We start from the raw sequence: 20,041 nt of genomic DNA, 5'->3' as shown, positions 1-20,041 counted from the left end.
GAATTAAAACTATCAGTTTGAGCTTTCTCATTTTTTAATCCTTTCAATTTCACTAGTTATGAATATACCAATGTTCTATAGTGTATACTCACTTTAATCCAAAAGCATGGTTGATTTGTTACTAAGTCTCTACGTATTAATAATTACATGCCACCTACGCCACCTCTAAAGATACTCTCATGGCCTAAGGACTTAGCTCACCTGCGGAAGCACCTTTAAATAGTGCCTTTGACCCTCCCTGGATTGTTTCTTTAGGGCCTAGATGAACAGTGTTAGGCCCCTGGCAGTTTAATAGATGAAGAAAATGGCAAATAACAATGATATGTTCCTTGAGAAGGCACCATTGCTTATTTAGGAAGTGTTCAATTCATAAAGGTTACATCATTCGATACTTACAAAAGAATTTTTTTGACATTTGCAAATGTTCTGGACAATTTGTCCACTTTCCATAACTTGTGTGCTTTGAGTTTCAATGTTTTCTTCAGGTTCACAGAAATGTATGGAAACTTATCGTTGTTTGCACTCTGTCTACAATTGGAATTTGGTGAGAGCATGCTCGTCCTCACTAATGCTGATTTTTTTTTCCTTTGGTCAAATTAGACATTCTTCCTACTAAAATCTTGGCTAAATAATGGGACTGACTGATTGGGAATTAAAGCAGAAAAATTAATAATACTGAGGATGTCTAAGACATTTTCTTCAAAAAGCAAAAATCAGCTGTTGACAAAGTACAGTATTTTCTCAGTGCAGAAATTACAACAGTGAAATCACAGTCACATGCAGCCAATGATCATCTTTTCAATAAATATACCTCCTTATTGCTAATGCAGTTTTGTTCGAGGATATAAAGGGTCAAGTATTGTATGCGTTATCCATTGCTGCATAAGAAAGTACCTCAAAACTTGAGTGGCTTAAAGGAAACAACATTTACTACCTCACATTTTCTGTGGGTCAGGGACTTGAAGTTTGCTTAGCTGTGTGGTTCTGGCTCAGGGTCTATAATGAAATTGGTCAGGATGGCAGCCAGAGCTGAGGCCATCGAAAAGCTGGGCTGGGGCTGGAAGATCCGCTTTCAAGTTTGCTTGTGTGGCTGTTTGCAGGCGGCGTCAGCTTGCCCCCATGTGGGTCTCTCACAGGACTTCTTGAGTGTCCTCACTGCACTGCAAGAGAAGCAGCCTGAGAGAGAGCAGCCGGGAGGCCACAGTGCTTGTCCGACTTAGTTTCCCTGCTGCACCCTGTCCGTTCTGCTCTTTTCTGTTTATTAGAAACGAAAAGTAAGTTCCAGGCCACCATCGAGAACCAAGGACTTAGGCTTCCCTGAATGCCCTTTAAGGGAATGTCAAAGAATTTCCAAACATATTTTAAAACTGTTTTTAAATAGGAACCTAAATTCTCTCCACAAGCCATTGACAGAGGCGAGTTAGGTTCTAGGTTCCTGGTCTGTGCACTGGATCAGCTGCATCTCCGAAGCACTGGAAACTGTACAATCCTGTGATCAGCACAGCCAGTCTGCGTTCACAGGGTGCAGCACAAATAGCACCCCTTTGTTATTACAGAACCTCTTATTACAAAATCATAAACATGTAACTCTGTAACATAACAATATCATGCTCAAGCACACCATGTGACATTTTAGGTGAAATGTTCACATTAAAACTATAAATTATTACATGCATGTTGTTACTCTACCAAGCACACTCAAGCAGGCCTCACTTCTGCTGGACTCAGTATATTCAAACGATTTTGTGTAATCCACTTTATTTGACCAATCATAAAACCTCTCTCAGCAATCAGACCAGTTGGTAAATTTGAAGCGCTTCAATTGAAAGTCAAACGAGTTTTTTGGTTGAACTTTATATTAAAAAATATTAGAAAATTGTTCACATGGAAATATTTTCATCACATAATGTTCTCTTTTCCCTTTCATAAACGAAGAGAGGATGGCTGTGTTCCTCTCCCAGCTCAAGCTGCCAGCTGCAATGTTAGCTGCTCAAGCTCAGGGGAGGCCTGGTCCCCCGGGAAAGGATGGGTTACCTGGGCCGCCAGGGGACCCTGGGCCCCAAGGTAAGTCTTCAAGGGTAACATTTGTTCATCAGTTCTTTCACGCTCCTTATTTATAACATGCTAATCACACTTAAGAATATGTATTATATATAATGACTTAATATAGAATACTTGTTAACATTGGATATCCTAGAAACGGATTTTAATTATGACTCCTTCAAATTTAAAACTGAATGATAATTATCTGTTAGTCTAAGTGTATTTTAATAATAATGTTTGTTGTGATAGTAACGGCAATCTCAGGCACTTACATGCACTACCTGGGAATCTCAGAGTTGCTTTTGCTGTTCTGGGCCTTGTACACAGACAACAAGAGTCATCACTTTAGTGACTTAAGGAAACTGAGGAAAAAGTCTGAAGCTACTCTAAATAGTAATTTGGAGCCAGAATATATTTTTGAGAAAATTTATAATTACATCCCCTGTAATAGACCTTGCATATAGTAACTTTTGAATTTTGAAGAATTTCTCATAGAGGTTATAAAATTGTTAAAGCAAGATCTCACTTAAATTGGCAAATAATCGACAGACGAGATCTTGGATGTAGCTTCGCTAGATTGATCTGGCAAGGCCATTTTCCGGAACTCCGTTAGCTGTCACGGAAGGGACCAAATAGCCCCTGGGTGAGAAGGGTCACGACTCCGACAAGGAGAAGGTGAACCCGTTGTGCACATTCCGTGAGCAATGGGACCAGGGAACTGCTTTCCATGTGCTGTCACAGAAGGAGCTGAAGAGCCCTCCTTGAAGTAATCCAGAGCTCGTATAAAGGAGAAAAGAGAAAGTTAACAAAATTACATAGGAATACGGTCCAAAATGCCAGATGTGCAGAGAATTATCTTTCTTTCACTAGTTCCCTGTCCTCCCCACCGCTTCTCTGTGACACCAAGCCTGTTTTCGTTAAGAAGTGCCCCAGGTGATTGGCATGCCTTCTCTCGTCTGGAAAGAGCAACAACTGTCCCCGATTCCAGGGTCGGTGAGGCTCCTAAGTTACAATAGAGAGTGACGAGCCTTCTGGTTTCGTCAGCACAGTGTAAAACAGCAGTAGTAAAATCACTCCAGTTTACCTGCACCGTATATTCCGTCTTTCCCTTGGGTCATAGGGAGGTTTAGCAGCTCAAGCTGGCGTCAGGTGTAGCCTCTCTGTGTGCACTGTGGTGTAGAGGGTGGTGAGTTATTATCCTTCACTAGTGGGCTCTGTTCTGAAGTCAAGTTTATGAGTCTGGGGTGAAGAGCTTGAAAGCCGATCTGAAGCCTCAAAAGCTGTGAAGAATAAGGGCTGTTAACACCCATTAGGAGAAAACCCTTGGACAGATGCTTCAAACAGTGGCAGCCTAAAAGGACAAAGACAACAGAAAGTTGGGATCTGGAGGAAACCTGTTCTAGAATTGGGGTCCCCTGGCCACACGAACACCTGTCCCCAGGCTGCCTTCCCATGTAGGAGAGGCCTGTCTGGAGAGGATTGCTCTGTCAGAGGCAACACCAAGCCCACGGTATCACTGAAGCTTCTGGAAACCAGACTCCTATTCACCGCTTGATTCACCTTCCCCTTCTGAAGGATTTCTATGGGTTTTACCTGCTGTTCTGCTGAGGAGCTCCTGGAGCCTGCTCCCACTCCCGATAAGTTCTTGAGTTTGAAAGACTTCCCCAAATGATTTTCAACTTTTTCAAAACCAAGGTTTAGTAACAAAACTTTTGTCTCATCTGAGGGTTTCTGACAACAGACTTGTCTTGACTATAATTCAGCTCTGTGGCTTCTCAGTGTTTGCATGGTATCTCCTTTTCAATATTTGTTACATGCCAAAAATGCAGCAGAAAAATAAAACTTGCAAAATATGGGATTTGCTTTTTAAGAAATATGTGCCTGTCACCATGCTGTACTGATAGCCTTCTCTAAAGCCACAGAGAAATCTGACTGAAAAGGAAACCAAGGGGCTGGTTTTTGGTGCCCCCTCGTAGGTCCGCAAGGAACTGAGGCCTCGTCCGCTGAGACGTCAGTAGATGTGAAATGCTGGGAGGATGAAGTTATGTGTGTAACTTCAAAGCTTTGCTCCACTCGATGTCAAAGTTTTCTCAGAAAGGAGAGGAAAAATGTATATAAACCCATTACCCCAGTGACTGCAAACCTCGGACGCTGCTGGCCGAATTAGTCCTCTGCATACGCCACACGGCTGACCCGCTGACCTGGAGAAAAAGCCGACCTGAGACCTGCAGCCCAGAAAGGGAAGCACCGAGCAACTGTGTGTTCTGCCCACTCATGAATTCCGTTCGATGGCGGGTCTCTGAAATGTCTTAGAGAATTATTTTTCCCATGTTTTTCACAAAAGAAATCCATTTTCATTTGAAATAAAGTGGTTTGGTTTGAAATATGCACTATAGAATGAGTCCTTAATTATACTTCGATGTTTAGGGAAGGACAAGTTTTAAGGGGTCTGTCTCAAGCACCAGCTGTGCCTGTTTTGAAAAGCAGGAGACTGGTAAAAATCGAGGAGAAGAATGCGTGCAAGAATACTGGAAGCATGCGACCCGGGTTGGAACAGGGAGTACTGCTCCTACCGAGGTTGTTTGCGATCATGAAAAGTGGTGGGCCTTCTCTGAGTGCCCTGATCTTTAGTGAAAATAGTGAATCGTTCTGATTCTCAAAGGGGGTGATCGTTGGCATCTTTCTTAAATTCAAAAGCATTTCCAGATAGTTTTACGTTTTAACCATCCCGTGGGTTTCTGATGATTGCCTTCCACTGCTCCCTGAGAGCACTTTCCCTGGCGAGGTTGCCCCTCGGGTCTGCAGAGTGGGGCCTGGTCGCTTGGGCTGCCTGGGAGAACGAGGTTGTGCCACATTAGGGTCAAAGGAGCCTCCATCCAGCTGCAACCCGATCCCATGTAGGAGCAAGAGGCGCATTTTCCTAACGTCTTGAATGAGTTTTATGAGAAAGAACTTCACAAGGGGAGACCCAAGAAAACCTGGAATTATCTTCTGGAGGGTGGACCCTACACTTCCTAGCAGGCTTGCCTTGCCAGGAGAGGGCTCTAGGAACCCATCTGTATCAGTGCACCAGCTGGCAGGCCTTGTCATGAGAGGCTGCATTCAGGTTCAGTGAATTTTTTTCGGAAGACTTTCAATCCGCTTGCCCATCTCATGATGGGTGATTTATGAGCACATCTGCCCACACCACGCTGAGTGTTCAGTGGTTTTTTTCCAAAATATTCATGGCTCCCATACCCCACCCTCCCTATTCACCCAATCTTGCCCCAAGCAACTTTTTTGTTTCCCTAATGAAAAAAGTTCTCAAAAGGAAATGTTTTGTTGATGTGAAAGAGGCAAAACAAAACAGCAGAAACACTAAAAGGCATCAAAATCAACAAGTTCAAAAACAGTTTTGAACAGTGGAAAAATGCTTCAATAAGCATATTACATCAAATGGAGAAAACTTTGAAGGTGACTGAAGTTTAAACATACAAGAATAAATACACAACCTTTTATAAATAAATTCCAGATTTTTAGGTCTCCCCCTCATACTCAAACTTTTTCCAAAATGTGGTTGTTTTTCTACCTCTGTGAAAACTGGGAAGAACAGATGCCACACTGGAAGCCTTGCCCATGCAAAAAAAAAAACCATACTGTGGGTTTTAGCCTATGACCTTAAGCACTTACTAAAATAGCCTGAGAGTCAACCTTACAATCTTTCTGTAACAGTGAAACCTGGGTGGGATTATCAAACATACCTCAGGCACTGTTATTTTACTACAGAAAAGGTTAAATCATTTGAAAGGGTGCTTTCAAAATGGCCCTAAGAACGAACATTTTTCCTTGTTGTTTCCACATGTTACGTGAAACTCCCTTATATGAGAGAAACCCTGGAAATGTGTGGATGTGGAGTCGGGAGAGAACAGACCCAGTCATTTCGTGGTGAAAAGACACTATTGGGAAGGGCTGTTCTTACTTTTGAACTTTCAAAGTTTAGCTGTTACTGGTGTATAGTGGAGGAAAGTTGCTGCTGTTTGTAAGCCAGTGGCCCATAAGGTAGTTCATGTGACTGATGAAGATTTCACCGCTCACGTTTGTCAGCAGCCAGGGCTCAGGCAATGGGAGACCTGTGCATTCCCAAATGACTGGAGGGCGCCATGGTCCATGAGTAGGGGAGACCAGGGCGGCTGAACAATTTACAGGGCTAGACACAGGCCCCCGAGTGATGAATCATCCCTCTGAAACTGCCAGTAACACTCCTTCCTGATCCTGTTTCTCCAGTATGTGAATAGATGCACAGATTTGTAACTGGAAGAATGTCCCTGGAGTCAAAATGGAAATCTCCCTACTCGAAACAAATAAAATCTACCCCCTGAAAAACTGCAGCAGGCCCCAAATTTCTTCCCCAAGTAGTTCCTCCAGATGCTTTGGATCAGGACACAGCTGCTGTCGGAGTGCCACTCTCCACACACGCTGAGCGACATCGGACTGTCACCTTGCATACTTGTAGGCCAGGAAAATCCTTGTTCATTTGCAAATAGACTGGCCTTTTAGCGCTTTCCAAATTTCAAGTGAGACAGGCCTCCCCTACCTGGGTGGAAAGCTTAATTCTAGAAAGTAGGAAAGCTGTTATTGACTTTATTAGTATTCCGATCTGAAGTCTTATTGTGAAACAATTATAAGATAAGACCCTAAGACTTTATGGCAGCCTTCATACATAATCAGTCTGGGAACCTTGTGCAATTCAACAGCTTTATCTAGTAATATTAGGTTGCTATTAACCTAATGAACTGAGAAATTTGTACAAGTAAATTATATTTTGACAGGACAAATGTAAATGTGACCCCATTATACAAATATACAAATTTTGTTTCTTATTTTGTGATATCATGTTCACTTAAATATATGTGGAATAATATATTTTGCCTTAATTAAAATCTGAGAATTCATTTTAAAAATATAGGTTTTACAAATGGGATCTCATCAAAATAAAAAGCTTCTGCATGGCTAAAGAAAACAGTATTAAATTAAAAAGACAACCAACTGTATGGGAAAACATATTTGCCAATGATACCTCAGACAAAGGTTTAATCTCCAAAATATACACAGAACTTACACGACTCCACTCTAGGAAGACATCGAACCCAATTAAAAAATGGGAAAAGGACTTGAACAGACACTTCTCTAAAGAGGACATACAGAATATCCAGAGACACATGAAGAGATGCTCAATATCGTTAGCTATCAGAGAGATGCAAATTAAAACCACAATGAGATACCACTTTACACCAGTCAGGATGGCTATAATAGACAAAGCAACAAACAACAAATGTTGGAGAGGGTGTGGGGAAAAGGGGACCTTAGTTCACTGTTGGTGGGATTGCAGACTGGTACAACCATTATGGAAAACAGTATGGAATTTTCTCAGAAAAATAAAAATCGACCTGCCTTTTGACCCAGCAATTCCACTGCTAGGATTATACCCCAAGAATCCTAAAACATCAATTTCAAAGAACCTATGCACCACAATGTTCATAGCAGCACAATTTACAATAGCCAAGAGTTGGAAGCAACCTAGGTGCCCATCAGTAAATGAATGGATCCAAAAATTGTGGTACATATACACCATGGAATTCTATGCAGCAGAGAGAAAGAAGGAGCTACTACCTTTTGCAACAACATGGATGGAACTGGAAAGCATTATGCTGAGTGAAATAGGCCAGGCATTGAAGGACAAATACCATATGATCTCACCTTTGACAGGAAGCTAAACAATAAAACAAACAAGCAAACAGAATAAAAACAAAGACACTGAAATAGAGAACAAGGGGGCAGCGACCAGAGGGGAGAGGGAAGGGAACTTAAGGGGAAAAGGGGGGAGGGATTTTGAGGAACAAGTATGAAAGACACAGGGATGAGGACTGGGGGGGGGGGGGAATGGGAGGGAGGGGGGAGACAGGGCGGGGGGGGCTGAGATGGGAGAAATAGATTTAAAAAATGTACTTGAAAAGTAACTAAATAAAATTTAATATTAAAAAAATAAATAAAATAAAATAAAACCAATTACCTCCTTCCTAATATGTCAAATTAGTAGATAACTAGAATAATAAATCTATTTCAACTGAAAAAAATATAGGTTTTAGCAGATATATTCTTCACTTGGAATTGTATTACAACCTTGTTAATCCTCTCGTTCATCAAGGGTTCGTGTATCTCTACTTGTTTTTCTTTTATCCACATTTTTTAGCCTATGACCTTAAGCACTTGCTGGGATAGCCTGAGAGTCAACTTTACAATCTTTCCGTAACAGTGAAACCTGGGTGGGATTATCAAATACACCTCAGGCACTCAATGTTATTTTACTACAGAAAAGGTTAAATCGTGCATTTGAAAGGGTGTTTTGAAAATGGCCCTAAGTACAAACATTTTTTTTCTTGTTGTTTACATATGTTAGGTGAAACTCCCTTACATTAAAGAAGTCCTGGGAATATTTTAAAGTTGAATACACATCAACCTAGGGCCCTGGGCCCCGTGTTCACACCACTGTTCTCTGTAGGACCTAGGAGTGTGCCGAACAAAACTATATCTGTAACACAGATTTCGGACATAAACGGGTGAAGATTTTCCATCAGGGATATTTCTAATATGCACCTCCAAAATGTATCCTGAGAGTATGTCCCTTTTTCCACTGTCTTCACATTTATGATCAGTTCACACCTGCAAAGCCAAGATGTAATGGTGTGGTGATTGCACTGGTGATGTGATTTGGATAATGATATATATATACTCTATGGTCATATCAAGACTCATACCCCCTAAAGTGATATCCAATTTCAAACGATAATGGGAAATAATCGGCCCTATCTACTGTTCATTCAACTTTCTCCATATTCAGCTGTAATAATCCCTTTATGGACAGACACAGCTAAGTTAGGGCCCATCGTTTCCTGCTGAGGCTCCGTCCTGCTATCAGCCTTTCTGTGTGTCTACATGATTCTGCATAGCTGCTGTGTTCATTCAGGACCAGGAGAAAATGGGAAATTAAAACCCTATTTACTATCACTGTGAAAGTCTTACAGCCACAGGACATTTTCTTCGAAGTCTGACATGGATGCCATTACGTAAAACACAGATTTAAAAAGAAAATGTTTTATGCATTCTTAAGGCAGGGATAGGGGTTCCCAGAGGCACAAATTCATCTAACCTTTCTACCTGAGGGGACAACAAGCATATTCAGTAATAAGAATGATTTTACCTAAAAATATACAGAGATCTTAGGCCTAATGTATGTTGCCTAAAGTATCTTAAATTGATGAAGTAAGTTCAGAGGGATCCCTCTGTCTTCTCTTGCTTTCTAGAACTGGGTGAAGTCCCTCATCCTTTGGATACACACTTCCATGCTAAAGCAGACGGTTGCTGTTTTAACTTTATTAGAAAGGATATAATTTGTGATAGACAGTAACTTGAACAAAGTGCTGATTCTGTCCTCTCCTGACTCTTAGATGGGTGGATTCAAACATATTCATACTCTTACTGCCATTTATTAAATTAATTTTTGTTCCTTTCATTCCCCTGAATTCTTAAACGCAGGTCCAGCTTCTCGTGTCACATTATTTTGCCCTCGCAGATGGCAGAACTCCCTCAGTGTGCTTACATTTAGCCTGTGCCCGCCCTCCAGCCAAGATTCCTATGAAGATGGCTCAGGCACCCTGTCATAGCCATCTGAAAGATCTGCATGATGGATCAGAGTTACTTAGGCCACATTTTCAGTGCCCAAAATCTCACTACCAAACATTTGAGTAGTTGCACTTTTTAATACTAATTGCATATTTCTAAGATCCTAGTTGCCTGTTGCATCTAATCTGCTTGATATGTAAGTTTAATATGTGGTTAATGCAAAACAGATAACTAAAATAGAATAATATTAGCTATATGTTAAGAGAATGAATTACAGTAATATCCTAGAACGAATTATAGAAATATCCTATCCTATCCATGAAATATTCTTATTCAGGCTGTGTTGCCATCAAATTCTCTTACTCTTTGTGTCTCTCTTTGTATACTTGTCACCCTTAGGCTACCGAGGACAGAAAGGAGAAAGGGGGGAACCTGGAATTGGTCTTCCAGGTAGTCCGGGTCTTCCTGGGACTTCAGGTAATAGCGATTTTTATCTTTACAACACAAGCAAACTTCTAAAATGAGGAACCATGCCTTTTCCCCTACAGCCCTTACATTTCGCTGCAGGAGAAGTTGAATAATCCATGTTGGTTGGAGTGAGGAAGAAAGAGCCATGTGTGATCTGCATTCTGATGGGGTCTTTTATTTCATTAGCTCCGGGTTTGCCAGGTTCACCAGGGGCCCCAGGCCCCCAGGGACCCCCAGGACCAAGTGGAAGATGTAACCCGGAAGATTGCCTCTATCCTGTATCTCATGCCCGTCAGCGGACAGGCGGGAAATAAACGCACCTGAGCAAGACTTGATTTTTGCTGATATCTCCTTGCTGCTGGAGCTATCTTAATACTGTCAGACCTCCTGATATGTGGGTGGCTTTTCTTTTTGGTGCAGGCAGACATTAAAAGCAACAATTTGAATCCTATTTCTATAGTAATTGCAATATCGGAATTTTAAACTTTTTCCCAAATTCATTCCGTATGTCTTGCTTCACCATTACTGATTTCTATTCAGGGTTTTCTATGAAATACATAAGCAAATCTTACCATTAGTTTTTCTTCAAGAGAAATTTGCATCTTATGATTTAGTAGACTGATGGTGAAGTACACTTTGTATTCTCATCAACCGGTATTTGGCCTTTGGTTTCTGAATTTTAAACTTCCAGACTTATTCTGAGGTTTTCTTGGTGTTTAAATTTACTATCATTGTTAAAAATTTCATCAACATTTTTGATATAATGCATTGTTTCTGCTTGATGTTTTTTGGCTATTTTTTAGCTTAAAAATTCTTATGTCATCCTACATCCATCCTACTTATGCAGAGAAATAGACAGGCAATAAGAGTTTCATGTTATAATATACTTTGGGAAAAAACCGAGGCTGTTTTGTCAGGGAGTCCCAAAACCCACCAGAGCCAACTATCAAAATGATTTTGCTGATTCTGTATGATGAGCCCAGTGCAGAGCAATCGCTACCAGCATGAACCTGCACTCCATGAAAAGGGAGAAACAGAGCCCAGTTGTATGAGTTCCACCAGAAAAGCCTAACACTGTGGTCCCTTCACTGAGCTCCTCCGCTGGGACACAGAAAGGTGTTTTCCCTAAGAGGTCTGTGGTAGTGAAGGCGTCATGCTGTCTGTGGTAGTACCAAGATCTTTGGGCCTCTGTATCCATTATCCTTCTGACGCATTACTCTCAGACTAAGACAAGAACCAGCCATCAGAACAAAGGATGTGATCTGTAGTGACTGGAAAAGAAAGCTCTGTTCCTAGAAGATGAATGTGTGGTGTGGACAGATGCATATGGATGAGGTGAAGCCCAGAGACTCGTACAGCGAATCCTGTTTCTCCAGAAGCTGCAGCAAGAGGTACAGGGCAATGAGGAAAAGCCATGGGACTGAATATGTGCTCGGCGCCCAGACCAAAGAGTTGGCACCCACGTCGGGAAACAACCAGGGCTGGGAAAGACCGAGTCTACCGCCAGGGAACGAAAATTCAACGATCACTAACCAAATCACTAAATGGTATTTCTATTGCCTAACTGTACATTGTTTGGAGAAACTATGGGTTGAAAACAAATGATTTTCTGGAACACTGGGCATGAAGATGTTAACCGAAATCTAAGTAATGGGTCCCTGAGAGCATGCCATCGCCGATGGCCCTCATCACAGAAATGAGAAGGTCACACCTCTTCAAGGAACAGTGCAGATTCCAATTTGGCCAAAGCAGCCTAGAATGATTGCTTTTATCTCTTCATTGAAAAATGAGTTTAGAAAGGCAAAGCCACCGAAATTGGAAAAGCTGTGAATAGAGTTGTATAGGGAGCGCGCCTCAACTAAGACAGGCTTGGTTCAAATGCACCCATGAGTCGAACTGGTTTTCATTACAGATGAATGAGCTGCTGGTCAGGTACTGTCTCCATGGCTGTGCACACATACAACCCTGTGGTAATTTCCTACTGAATTAGTTGTATATTTTAATTACAAGTGTATTTTATTTTTCAAGCTAATTTTATTTATTTCAAGTGTTTTTTAACTTAAAATTGATTTTATTCTTTCTTTTCTTGTGCAATACCTACAATGGTGCTGTATTTTAAATTTATATAATTGGAATATACATATGCATTTTTTTAGTAAAATGATCATTTATCCCCTCAAATGTACAGAGATCTAAATCTGGTGCTATGTGTATATCTTGAGCTTTTAATTTGTTGAACTTCAATGTGTTGAGTTTTCTGAATACTTATAGCTCATTAGTTTACTTGAATTTGTCATAAAGCTAAACATTTTTTAAGATTTTTATTTATTTATCTTTAGAGGGGAAGAAGGGGAGAGAAACATCAATGTATGGTTGCCTTTAGTGCATCCCCTGCTGGGAATTTGCCTGCAGGGAACTGGCCTGCAACCCAGGCATGTGCCCTGACTGGGGATTGAACCGCGATCCTCTGGTTCACAGGCCTGTGCTCAATCCACTGAGCTACACCAGCCAGGGCTAAAGGTAAACATTTTATGTTTTCAAACATTATTTTTTTCATATTAATAGGTTGTTCATCGTTATGGCTCTTAGCTAATCCTGAAGTGTTTATTTTAGCATCTTAATGTTGCCACAAACTTTTTTGCTGATGGTGATCAATGTATTTTCCTTTGTTTTCTTTGCATTGATCCTGTCATCTACATCAAAAGACGCAATTCATTTTCTCGTTTTATAACCTCTGTTTATTTTAATTCCACAGAATATGTCATACATCCTTTCTTACAAATTGTTTTTTCTAAATTTCATTGATGCTGGACTGTTTATTGCTGTTTGAAGAATTTGGATTTATTCAGATGACTTAAGTGTGTGGGGAGAGACTGTAATGGTACAGGGTGTGTATTACAGAACAGAGCTCTCACAATGACTCAAGCTCATTTTTTAGAGCTAACACATATGACTGAATATACCTTTGGCAAAACCATAGAAAGGGGACAATGTCCGCACAGGACGGCCTTGTTCACCCTGCTGTGACTGTGTCGTTGGCCTTCTGACACTTCTTCCTGCACTGTCTCTGTACGCATTACATGAGGCCGGCTCAGTGTATAGAAGCACCCAGTTAAGTTGAGATTTAGCATTGGCCTAATTTTTTTTTTAATAAAAAGAAAGTGAATAATTAAGACCCCAAAGTAGGGTAGGAAATTCTCTTCTAAATAACTTGGCAGTTGCCAACTCACTTGTCTTATCTCATTCCATTCCAAAACATCCGTTTACTTCTACACAGATGTCAGTAATGTCTACAGCAGGGAAGAAGAACTTTCAGATTTCCTGATTTAACTCTATTTTGGACTCCAAACAACATAAGTGTTTAAAATAGGGAATAATGATAGGCCATAATGACAATTAATAATTAAAACTGTGTTTGCCCTAAGTAACTGTTTTTGAATTCCAGTCAAACATTTTATACCAAGATAAATTAGCCCTTCAAATAAAAGAAACCTTTCTATGCAAACAACAAGGTATGACATCAACTCATATTTATGGCCTTTGTAATCTAAAGAAGAAAGGAAGAATCATTTAAGAGTTTGTTCACTATTCTTTCCTGCTGAAGACATAAACTTTTTTCCTAAGCATAACAAAAACACAACCAGTCTTAAGCTTTGAAATTTTTCATATTGCGGTCAAAGTAATTTAGTTAATGGTTTTAATCCTATATGCTTATTTCTATGTTTCATGACATTGTTGAACCTTTAAGATTTTGGTCACTTATAATATGAAGCTTAAGTAATTATCTTAACATATGTTCACTGTAAAAGTTGTCATTTGATGTTTGGATTATAAAATAATTTTTTTAAGGGTATGCTATAGAATTTAAATAAGATTTAGCCTTTCTGGAGTGTCTCTCACCTGGTGAGAACCTGTGATATACCTCCTTTTGTCCACAAGATGGCGCTTAAAAGCGATTTGTATCAGAACTGAACAGTCTTTCGGAAACACAAGGGCAGAAACCATTTAGTGGACAACACTAAATCAGACCTTTGCCTTTGCACTTTTTTTTACTTTTGTAAATAATTTCTTGTTAATTTATGTTCGTTAATTTGTTTTGTTAATTTATATTTTTCTCATTTTAAGTATCTCTTTGAAGCAAAGATAACCTTTGTTAGCTCTTTCAACTTTATTTCTTCAGTTGGGTTTTTATACCTAGTTAACTTGCAAATTTACTATTTGTAACTTTGGTTTGTACACTACCCTCGAATTTTAGTGACTAACATGAAAACACCTAAGAAATCATCCTATCTTTTATACAGGATATATACTGTCTTTCGACAGACAAGTAAAAAGCATTTATCATAATACAAGAAGTTGAGTGTTTATAAAATTACACAATGTCTAAATCTTCATATTGTTCAAGGTACTTAAAATTTTACAACTAGATGTGTATAACATATATTTTTCTAGAACTATGTCACAATTTACAAAAGCAAAATAAGGAACACCATTTTTCAAAATACCATTTTAATTTTCCTAACATTGGTGATGATATCCTGAGACTGAGAATTTCCAGGTTAATTTATATGCATAAGCCTTTCGATGAATTCTCATGATACTTCTGCAGACTCATTCATTGCTCTTGTCCTTGAATTATTTTTCACATTTTTTCATGCCCATCTTCTTAAGACACAGTGTTTCTCCTCATTGTTTCTCGTCAGTGTTCTTTCCAACACTCCAGTGTTGAGGAATGCTTCCCACTCATGCACTTCCTCTCAGAGATTACACAGACTTCTAAGAGCAGCAGATGCAGAGAAGAATTGAACTTGTATCCTTTATGCCTAAGGAACTTCAAAGCGACTTAGCCCTTTGAATTGTATTCATTCATTAGTTGGCTGGTAAAGGTAGAGTAATTACATTAAATGTGTTTAAGGACTAGGAGTCTCAGGAAACAAGACAGATGGATGTATCCACTTTCATTGTGTGGTGTACCCACACTTTTTTCTTGACAACCGGTCACTTTAGTCAAATTGAATAAAGGGCAAAGTGAACACAGAGGAAACTCATTCAAAGAAACAGACCCAGAACAGCAAAAATTTACCTCAAAGATAAGGCAGGCCTGTAGATCCAAAGCCAAGTCTAAGAAAATCTAAATAGGAAAAAAATTCATGTTCAGGTCCAACAGTGAGCGTTATATGGTAAAACTCAAGGAGTTACTTTATGAATTTGTCAAAAGTAAATACTACCAGCAAAGTAGGAGATTTCACCAAACTTAGGGGATAGTTCAATGAGGTGTTTGTTTTTCAGAGGGTGTGTGTTGCTTGACCATAAGCTTATGGGTGTAAAGATGGTAATTACAGCTTTTTATTTTGCTGTATTATTTAAGGTATATTTTAGGGATAAGTATTTTTCAGTGTATTAATGTATTTAAGTTAAGGTTGTTGTATGGCATATTTTACAACTGTGTTAAAAATAACACTTTCCCATTTTGTTTGTTCTCTCTCTTACCTCATCACACTAAGATTTGATTCAACACACTCATGTGAAGTGGAATGGCACTAGTTTTATTCTAAGTCTTACATGGAAATAATGTCTTGAGGCCTTGATTCCTATATATTCATGATGTATAATGAGCTTGTTGCTTATCTCAGCAATAAAGAATTTGACCCTAAATCAAAGAATTCTAAGGTGCAGTTATTAACACCATGGCTACTCCTCACCAACTTGGGGCCACAGCGCCTCACTGCAGGGGCGTTTTGTCACGCCTCAGTGACAGGGCTGCTCCCAAAGCACTCACATACCACGTGCGAGCCACTCAGATGCTACAAAACCTGCGAATCAGTCTATTTCAGGGTGCTTGATTACACCATGCTGGTAATTACACTTTCATTTGTCACATGGGGTGAAGTGCAGTTCCTGCTAATCAGATTTATAACTCATCTCCATGGCAGCTCCTAGACGGTCTGGTCTAATGACTCTGAATGAGAATTATAAGCAGGAGCAAAAGTCAGAGTGCAGGCAGTCCCTTACAACTTTGTCACACAAAGTGATCTCACTAAAGTCGTTCGGGCTCATTGGGGTAGAGGGTACTGCACGAGATGAGAAGTGTCACAATTAATCTTAAATATAAGCTCTTCGTCACTAGTCATGAGACAATAGGCAATAAGGAGTTAATACATGGCATGTTTTTTAACAGAAATTAATCACAGCGGAACATGCCAGTGGGTTTATATGTTGACTTCTAATTTACTTACACAGTTCTTAACTATTGCCATCTTTAGTTCCCCTTAGATGTAGCAAATCAACCAGGTATTCTCTGAGGAATATTCTTAAGTCTTCTCACACACACATTTTCAACTTGGAGGGCAAAGACAAATCCAAATGAACCTCAGAAAGTACGTTGCTCTCTCACAGCCAGTTTACCTCATTTGTTCTCTCTCTAGTTATTATCAGAAAACTTGGTTCAAGAGCAAAATCTGAAGGCATGTTAAGCGGAAGTTAACATGAATTGCTATTTATTAAGATTATTTTTAATATTATTAAAACAAAAAATAAAGCAGTCAGCATCCACTTTCTGACAATCTAACAAGTATGGTACACTTCCTCCACTTAATCATTTAAAGAACATTTGAGCACAGGTATTTGTAGTCACACATTAGTATAGTTACCAATTTTGATTTCATATTTCCTGAGCAACTTGGACTTCATACCACCAATCCTAGGTCACGAGGTCACTAAAAAGGACTTAGAGCATAACTGAAAAGGATTTATTTCACTCTATGAAAAGGGACTTGATCTATATATAGTGGACACATATTTTCTTTAAAAATATATATTTAAAATCATTTACATCCATTGCCCATTTGTAAACATCAAAATTACTAGTCCACTGATGCTATTTTTAAAATATATTTTATTGATTATGCCATTACAGTTGTCCCATTTCCCTCCCTTCCATCCCTTCCACCCTGCACACACCCTCCCACCCACATTCCCCCCCTCTATTCATGTCCATGTGTCATACATATAAGTTCTTTGGCGTCTACATTTCTTAAACTATTCTTACCCTCCCTCTATTTTCTACCTACCATTTATGCTACTTATTCTCTGTACCTTTCCCCCCTCCCCCTCCCACTTCCCTGTTGCTAACCCTCCATGTGATCTCCATTTCTGTGGTTCTGTGCCTGTTGTAGTTGTTTGCTTAGTTTGCTTTTGTTTTTGTTTTAGGTATGGTTATTAACTGTGAATTTGCTGTCATTCTACTGTTCATATTTTTTATCTTCTTTTTCTTAGATAAATCTCTTTAACATTTCATATAATAATGGCTTAGTGATGATGAACTCCTTGAACTTGACCTTATCTGAGAAGCACTTTATCTGCCCTTCCATTTTAATTGAAAGCTTTGCTGGATAGAGCAATCTTGGATGTAGGTCCTTGCCTTTCATGACTTGGAATACTTCTTTCCAGCCCCTTCTTGCCTGTAAGGTCTCTTTTGAGAAATCAGCTGACAGTCTTATGAGAACTCCTTTGTAGGTAACTGTCTCCTTTTCTCTTGCTGCTTCTAGGATTTTCTCATTTATTTTAATCTTGGCTAATGTAATTATGATGTGCCTTGGTGTATTCCTCCTTGGATACAACTTCTTTGAGACTCTCTGAGCTTCCTGGACTTTCTGGAAGTCTATTTTCTTTGCCAGATTGGGGAAATTCTCCTTTATTATTTGTTCAAATAACGTTTCCACTTGTTGCTCTTCCTATTCTCCTTCTGGTATCCCTATAATTCAGATGTTGGAACATTTAAAGCTGTCCTGAAGGTTCCTAATCCTCTCCACATTTTTTTGAATTCTTGTTTCTTCATTTTCTGGTTGGAAGTTTCTTTATTCCATCTGGTCCACTCCCTTGATTTGAGTCCTGGTTTCCTTCCCGTCACTATTGGTTCCCTGTACATTTTCCTTTATGTCCCTTAGCATAGCCTTCATTTTTTCATCTAATTTGTGACCAAATTCAATCAAGTCTGTGAGCACCCTGATCACCAGTGTTTTGAACTGTGCATCTGGTAGATGAGCTACCTCTTTGTCACTTAGCTGTATTTTTTCTGAAGCTTTGATCACCTCTTTCATTTGGGCCATTTTTTTGTTTTGATGTGCCTGTTATATAGTGAGGGGCAGAGCCTTAGGTGTTCATCAGGGTGGGGCAACCCACACAGCTGTGTTGTGGCGCTGTATGTGGGAGAGGGGTCCATTGGGAACCGTGGCACTTGCTCTGCTCTCTGCCCGATTTCCATCACTTCCTCCACTACCCACAAGCAAACTGGGCCCTTCTGGTGCTGATTCTGGGTGGGTTGGCTTGTGAACATTCTAGGACCCTGTGGGTATCTCCAACAAACTCTCCTGTGAGGCTGGGAGTTTCTCCCGCTGCCCCCTCAACCCCCACAGGTGCTTTCAATCAGTGGTTTTGTTACAGAACAGGGTCAGGAGGGGATACGATATACTATTACTGAAAGGACCCCCACTAAGTTCACTATGCCCACCACCAGAGGAAAGATGTCTCTCAATGCCAGAGATTTGTGAAAAGGAAATGTTTATTTAAAGTTATACAGACTTAAAGTAGTGACCCAACATCTTCATTAAAATATTAAAGTCCTTTAGGATACCCAGATACACACAGTCCTTCCTTCTCCCTCTGCCCTAGTCTGGGGTACCGTATCTCAGGAAAGGAAGCAGAAGTCCGTGATTCAGGCTCCTGACACCTCAGCTATGTCCACCAGAATCTCCGGTTAATCCAAAGCTATGTGGCATCTTCTCATGGCCCACCAGCAAGAGTCCTTTCACTCCTTTTCTTCCAGGCAAAGTCTCTCCTGCTTCCTAAGCCATGTGGCAAAAGGGAGCATCCCAAAGCCACATGGTCCTCACTGTCATCAAAGCCGTGGGAGTCCCCACCCTGGCCAAAGGTGTGTGGTTCTCTCTTCACATGGCTGCCATGCCTGAGTTTAAATCCCCGCACCAATCTTCCTCTGCAGCCCCATTTCCGACTCCTCCTACAATCAGTTATACCTGCCAGCATTCCTGTATTATTCCAAGTTTACTGGGCTGCCATCATGAGTCTGGGCAGGTGTGGCCCCATGTCATGGAGCCAATCTTCTCCGAGCTCTCACGCAGGAACTATAACTCAGAGGACCAACCCCCAGTTACATCTTGGGTGGAAGTCACTTCCAACCCCCTGGCTCAAAGTATGGCCACAGCTATTTAACACATCTATGCAACCAGTTAAAGGTTATAGGTATGTTAAATGACCATGCCAGAGGTTAGCAGCAAAGCCGTTGCTATACAAAACAGCTCTGCATGTTCCTGCTCCATGTGTCCCTTCCCCCAACTCACACCTATGGAGAGGAAAGGGGAGGACATCCTATATATATTTCTAATATTTCCTGGACACCTTGAGTTCTGGACCCCATTCCAAATCCCTAATTGGGGCCCCCTTCTGCACTGTACCCTGTTACAGTTTGAGGCTTTATTTCTCCATATTGGAGCCCTGGGTTGCACGGTCTGTTTTGCTCTGCAATTGTTTCTCCCAGTTTATCTGCACAGAATGTGGGACCACCCGCTCCACCAGGCACTGCCTCACCGGGTCCTCAGACTGCTGCCGCCTTGCCTGGAGTCCTCACCACCTGGTTGCCTGTCTCTGCCCCTCCTACTGGTCTGGGTGAGTGTCTCTTTAACTGCTTGGTTGTTGGACTTCCATGCATTTCAATTTTCTCAGTCCTGGTTGGTTTTTGTTTTTAAATAGTTGTTCTTCTTTTGGTTGTGCAAGTAGGTACAGTGCATCTACCTATGCCTCCATCTTGGCCAGAAGTTGTATCTGCTATTTTTCTTACTACTGCTTCCTCTCTTTT

General features: G+C 40.4%; 1 protein-coding gene across 1 annotated transcript in view; it reads left to right on the top strand.

Annotated features, from left to right (window-relative positions):
• COL19A1 (collagen type XIX alpha 1 chain) overlaps window positions 1-10,897 on the top strand; it is a 348,702-nt gene extending 337,805 nt beyond the window's left edge. The window contains exons 49-51 of the mRNA XM_053665015.1: window positions 1,936-2,064; window positions 10,102-10,179; window positions 10,357-10,897. Coding sequence (XP_053520990.1) covers window positions 1,936-2,064; window positions 10,102-10,179; window positions 10,357-10,484 — 335 coding nt within the window. The 3' untranslated portion in view covers window positions 10,485-10,897. The remainder of the gene's footprint in view (window positions 1-1,935; window positions 2,065-10,101; window positions 10,180-10,356) is intronic.
• Window positions 10,898-20,041: the final 9,144 nt, after the last annotated feature.

This window comes from Artibeus jamaicensis, unplaced genomic scaffold (genome assembly GCF_021234435.1).
Source record: "Artibeus jamaicensis isolate MK-2021 breed Jamaican fruit bat unplaced genomic scaffold, CSHL_Jam_final contig_388, whole genome shotgun sequence".
In the NCBI taxonomy this organism is placed as follows: Eukaryota; Metazoa; Chordata; class Mammalia; order Chiroptera; family Phyllostomidae; genus Artibeus; species Artibeus jamaicensis.
This window is presented reverse-complemented; position numbering and strand designations above follow the sequence as displayed.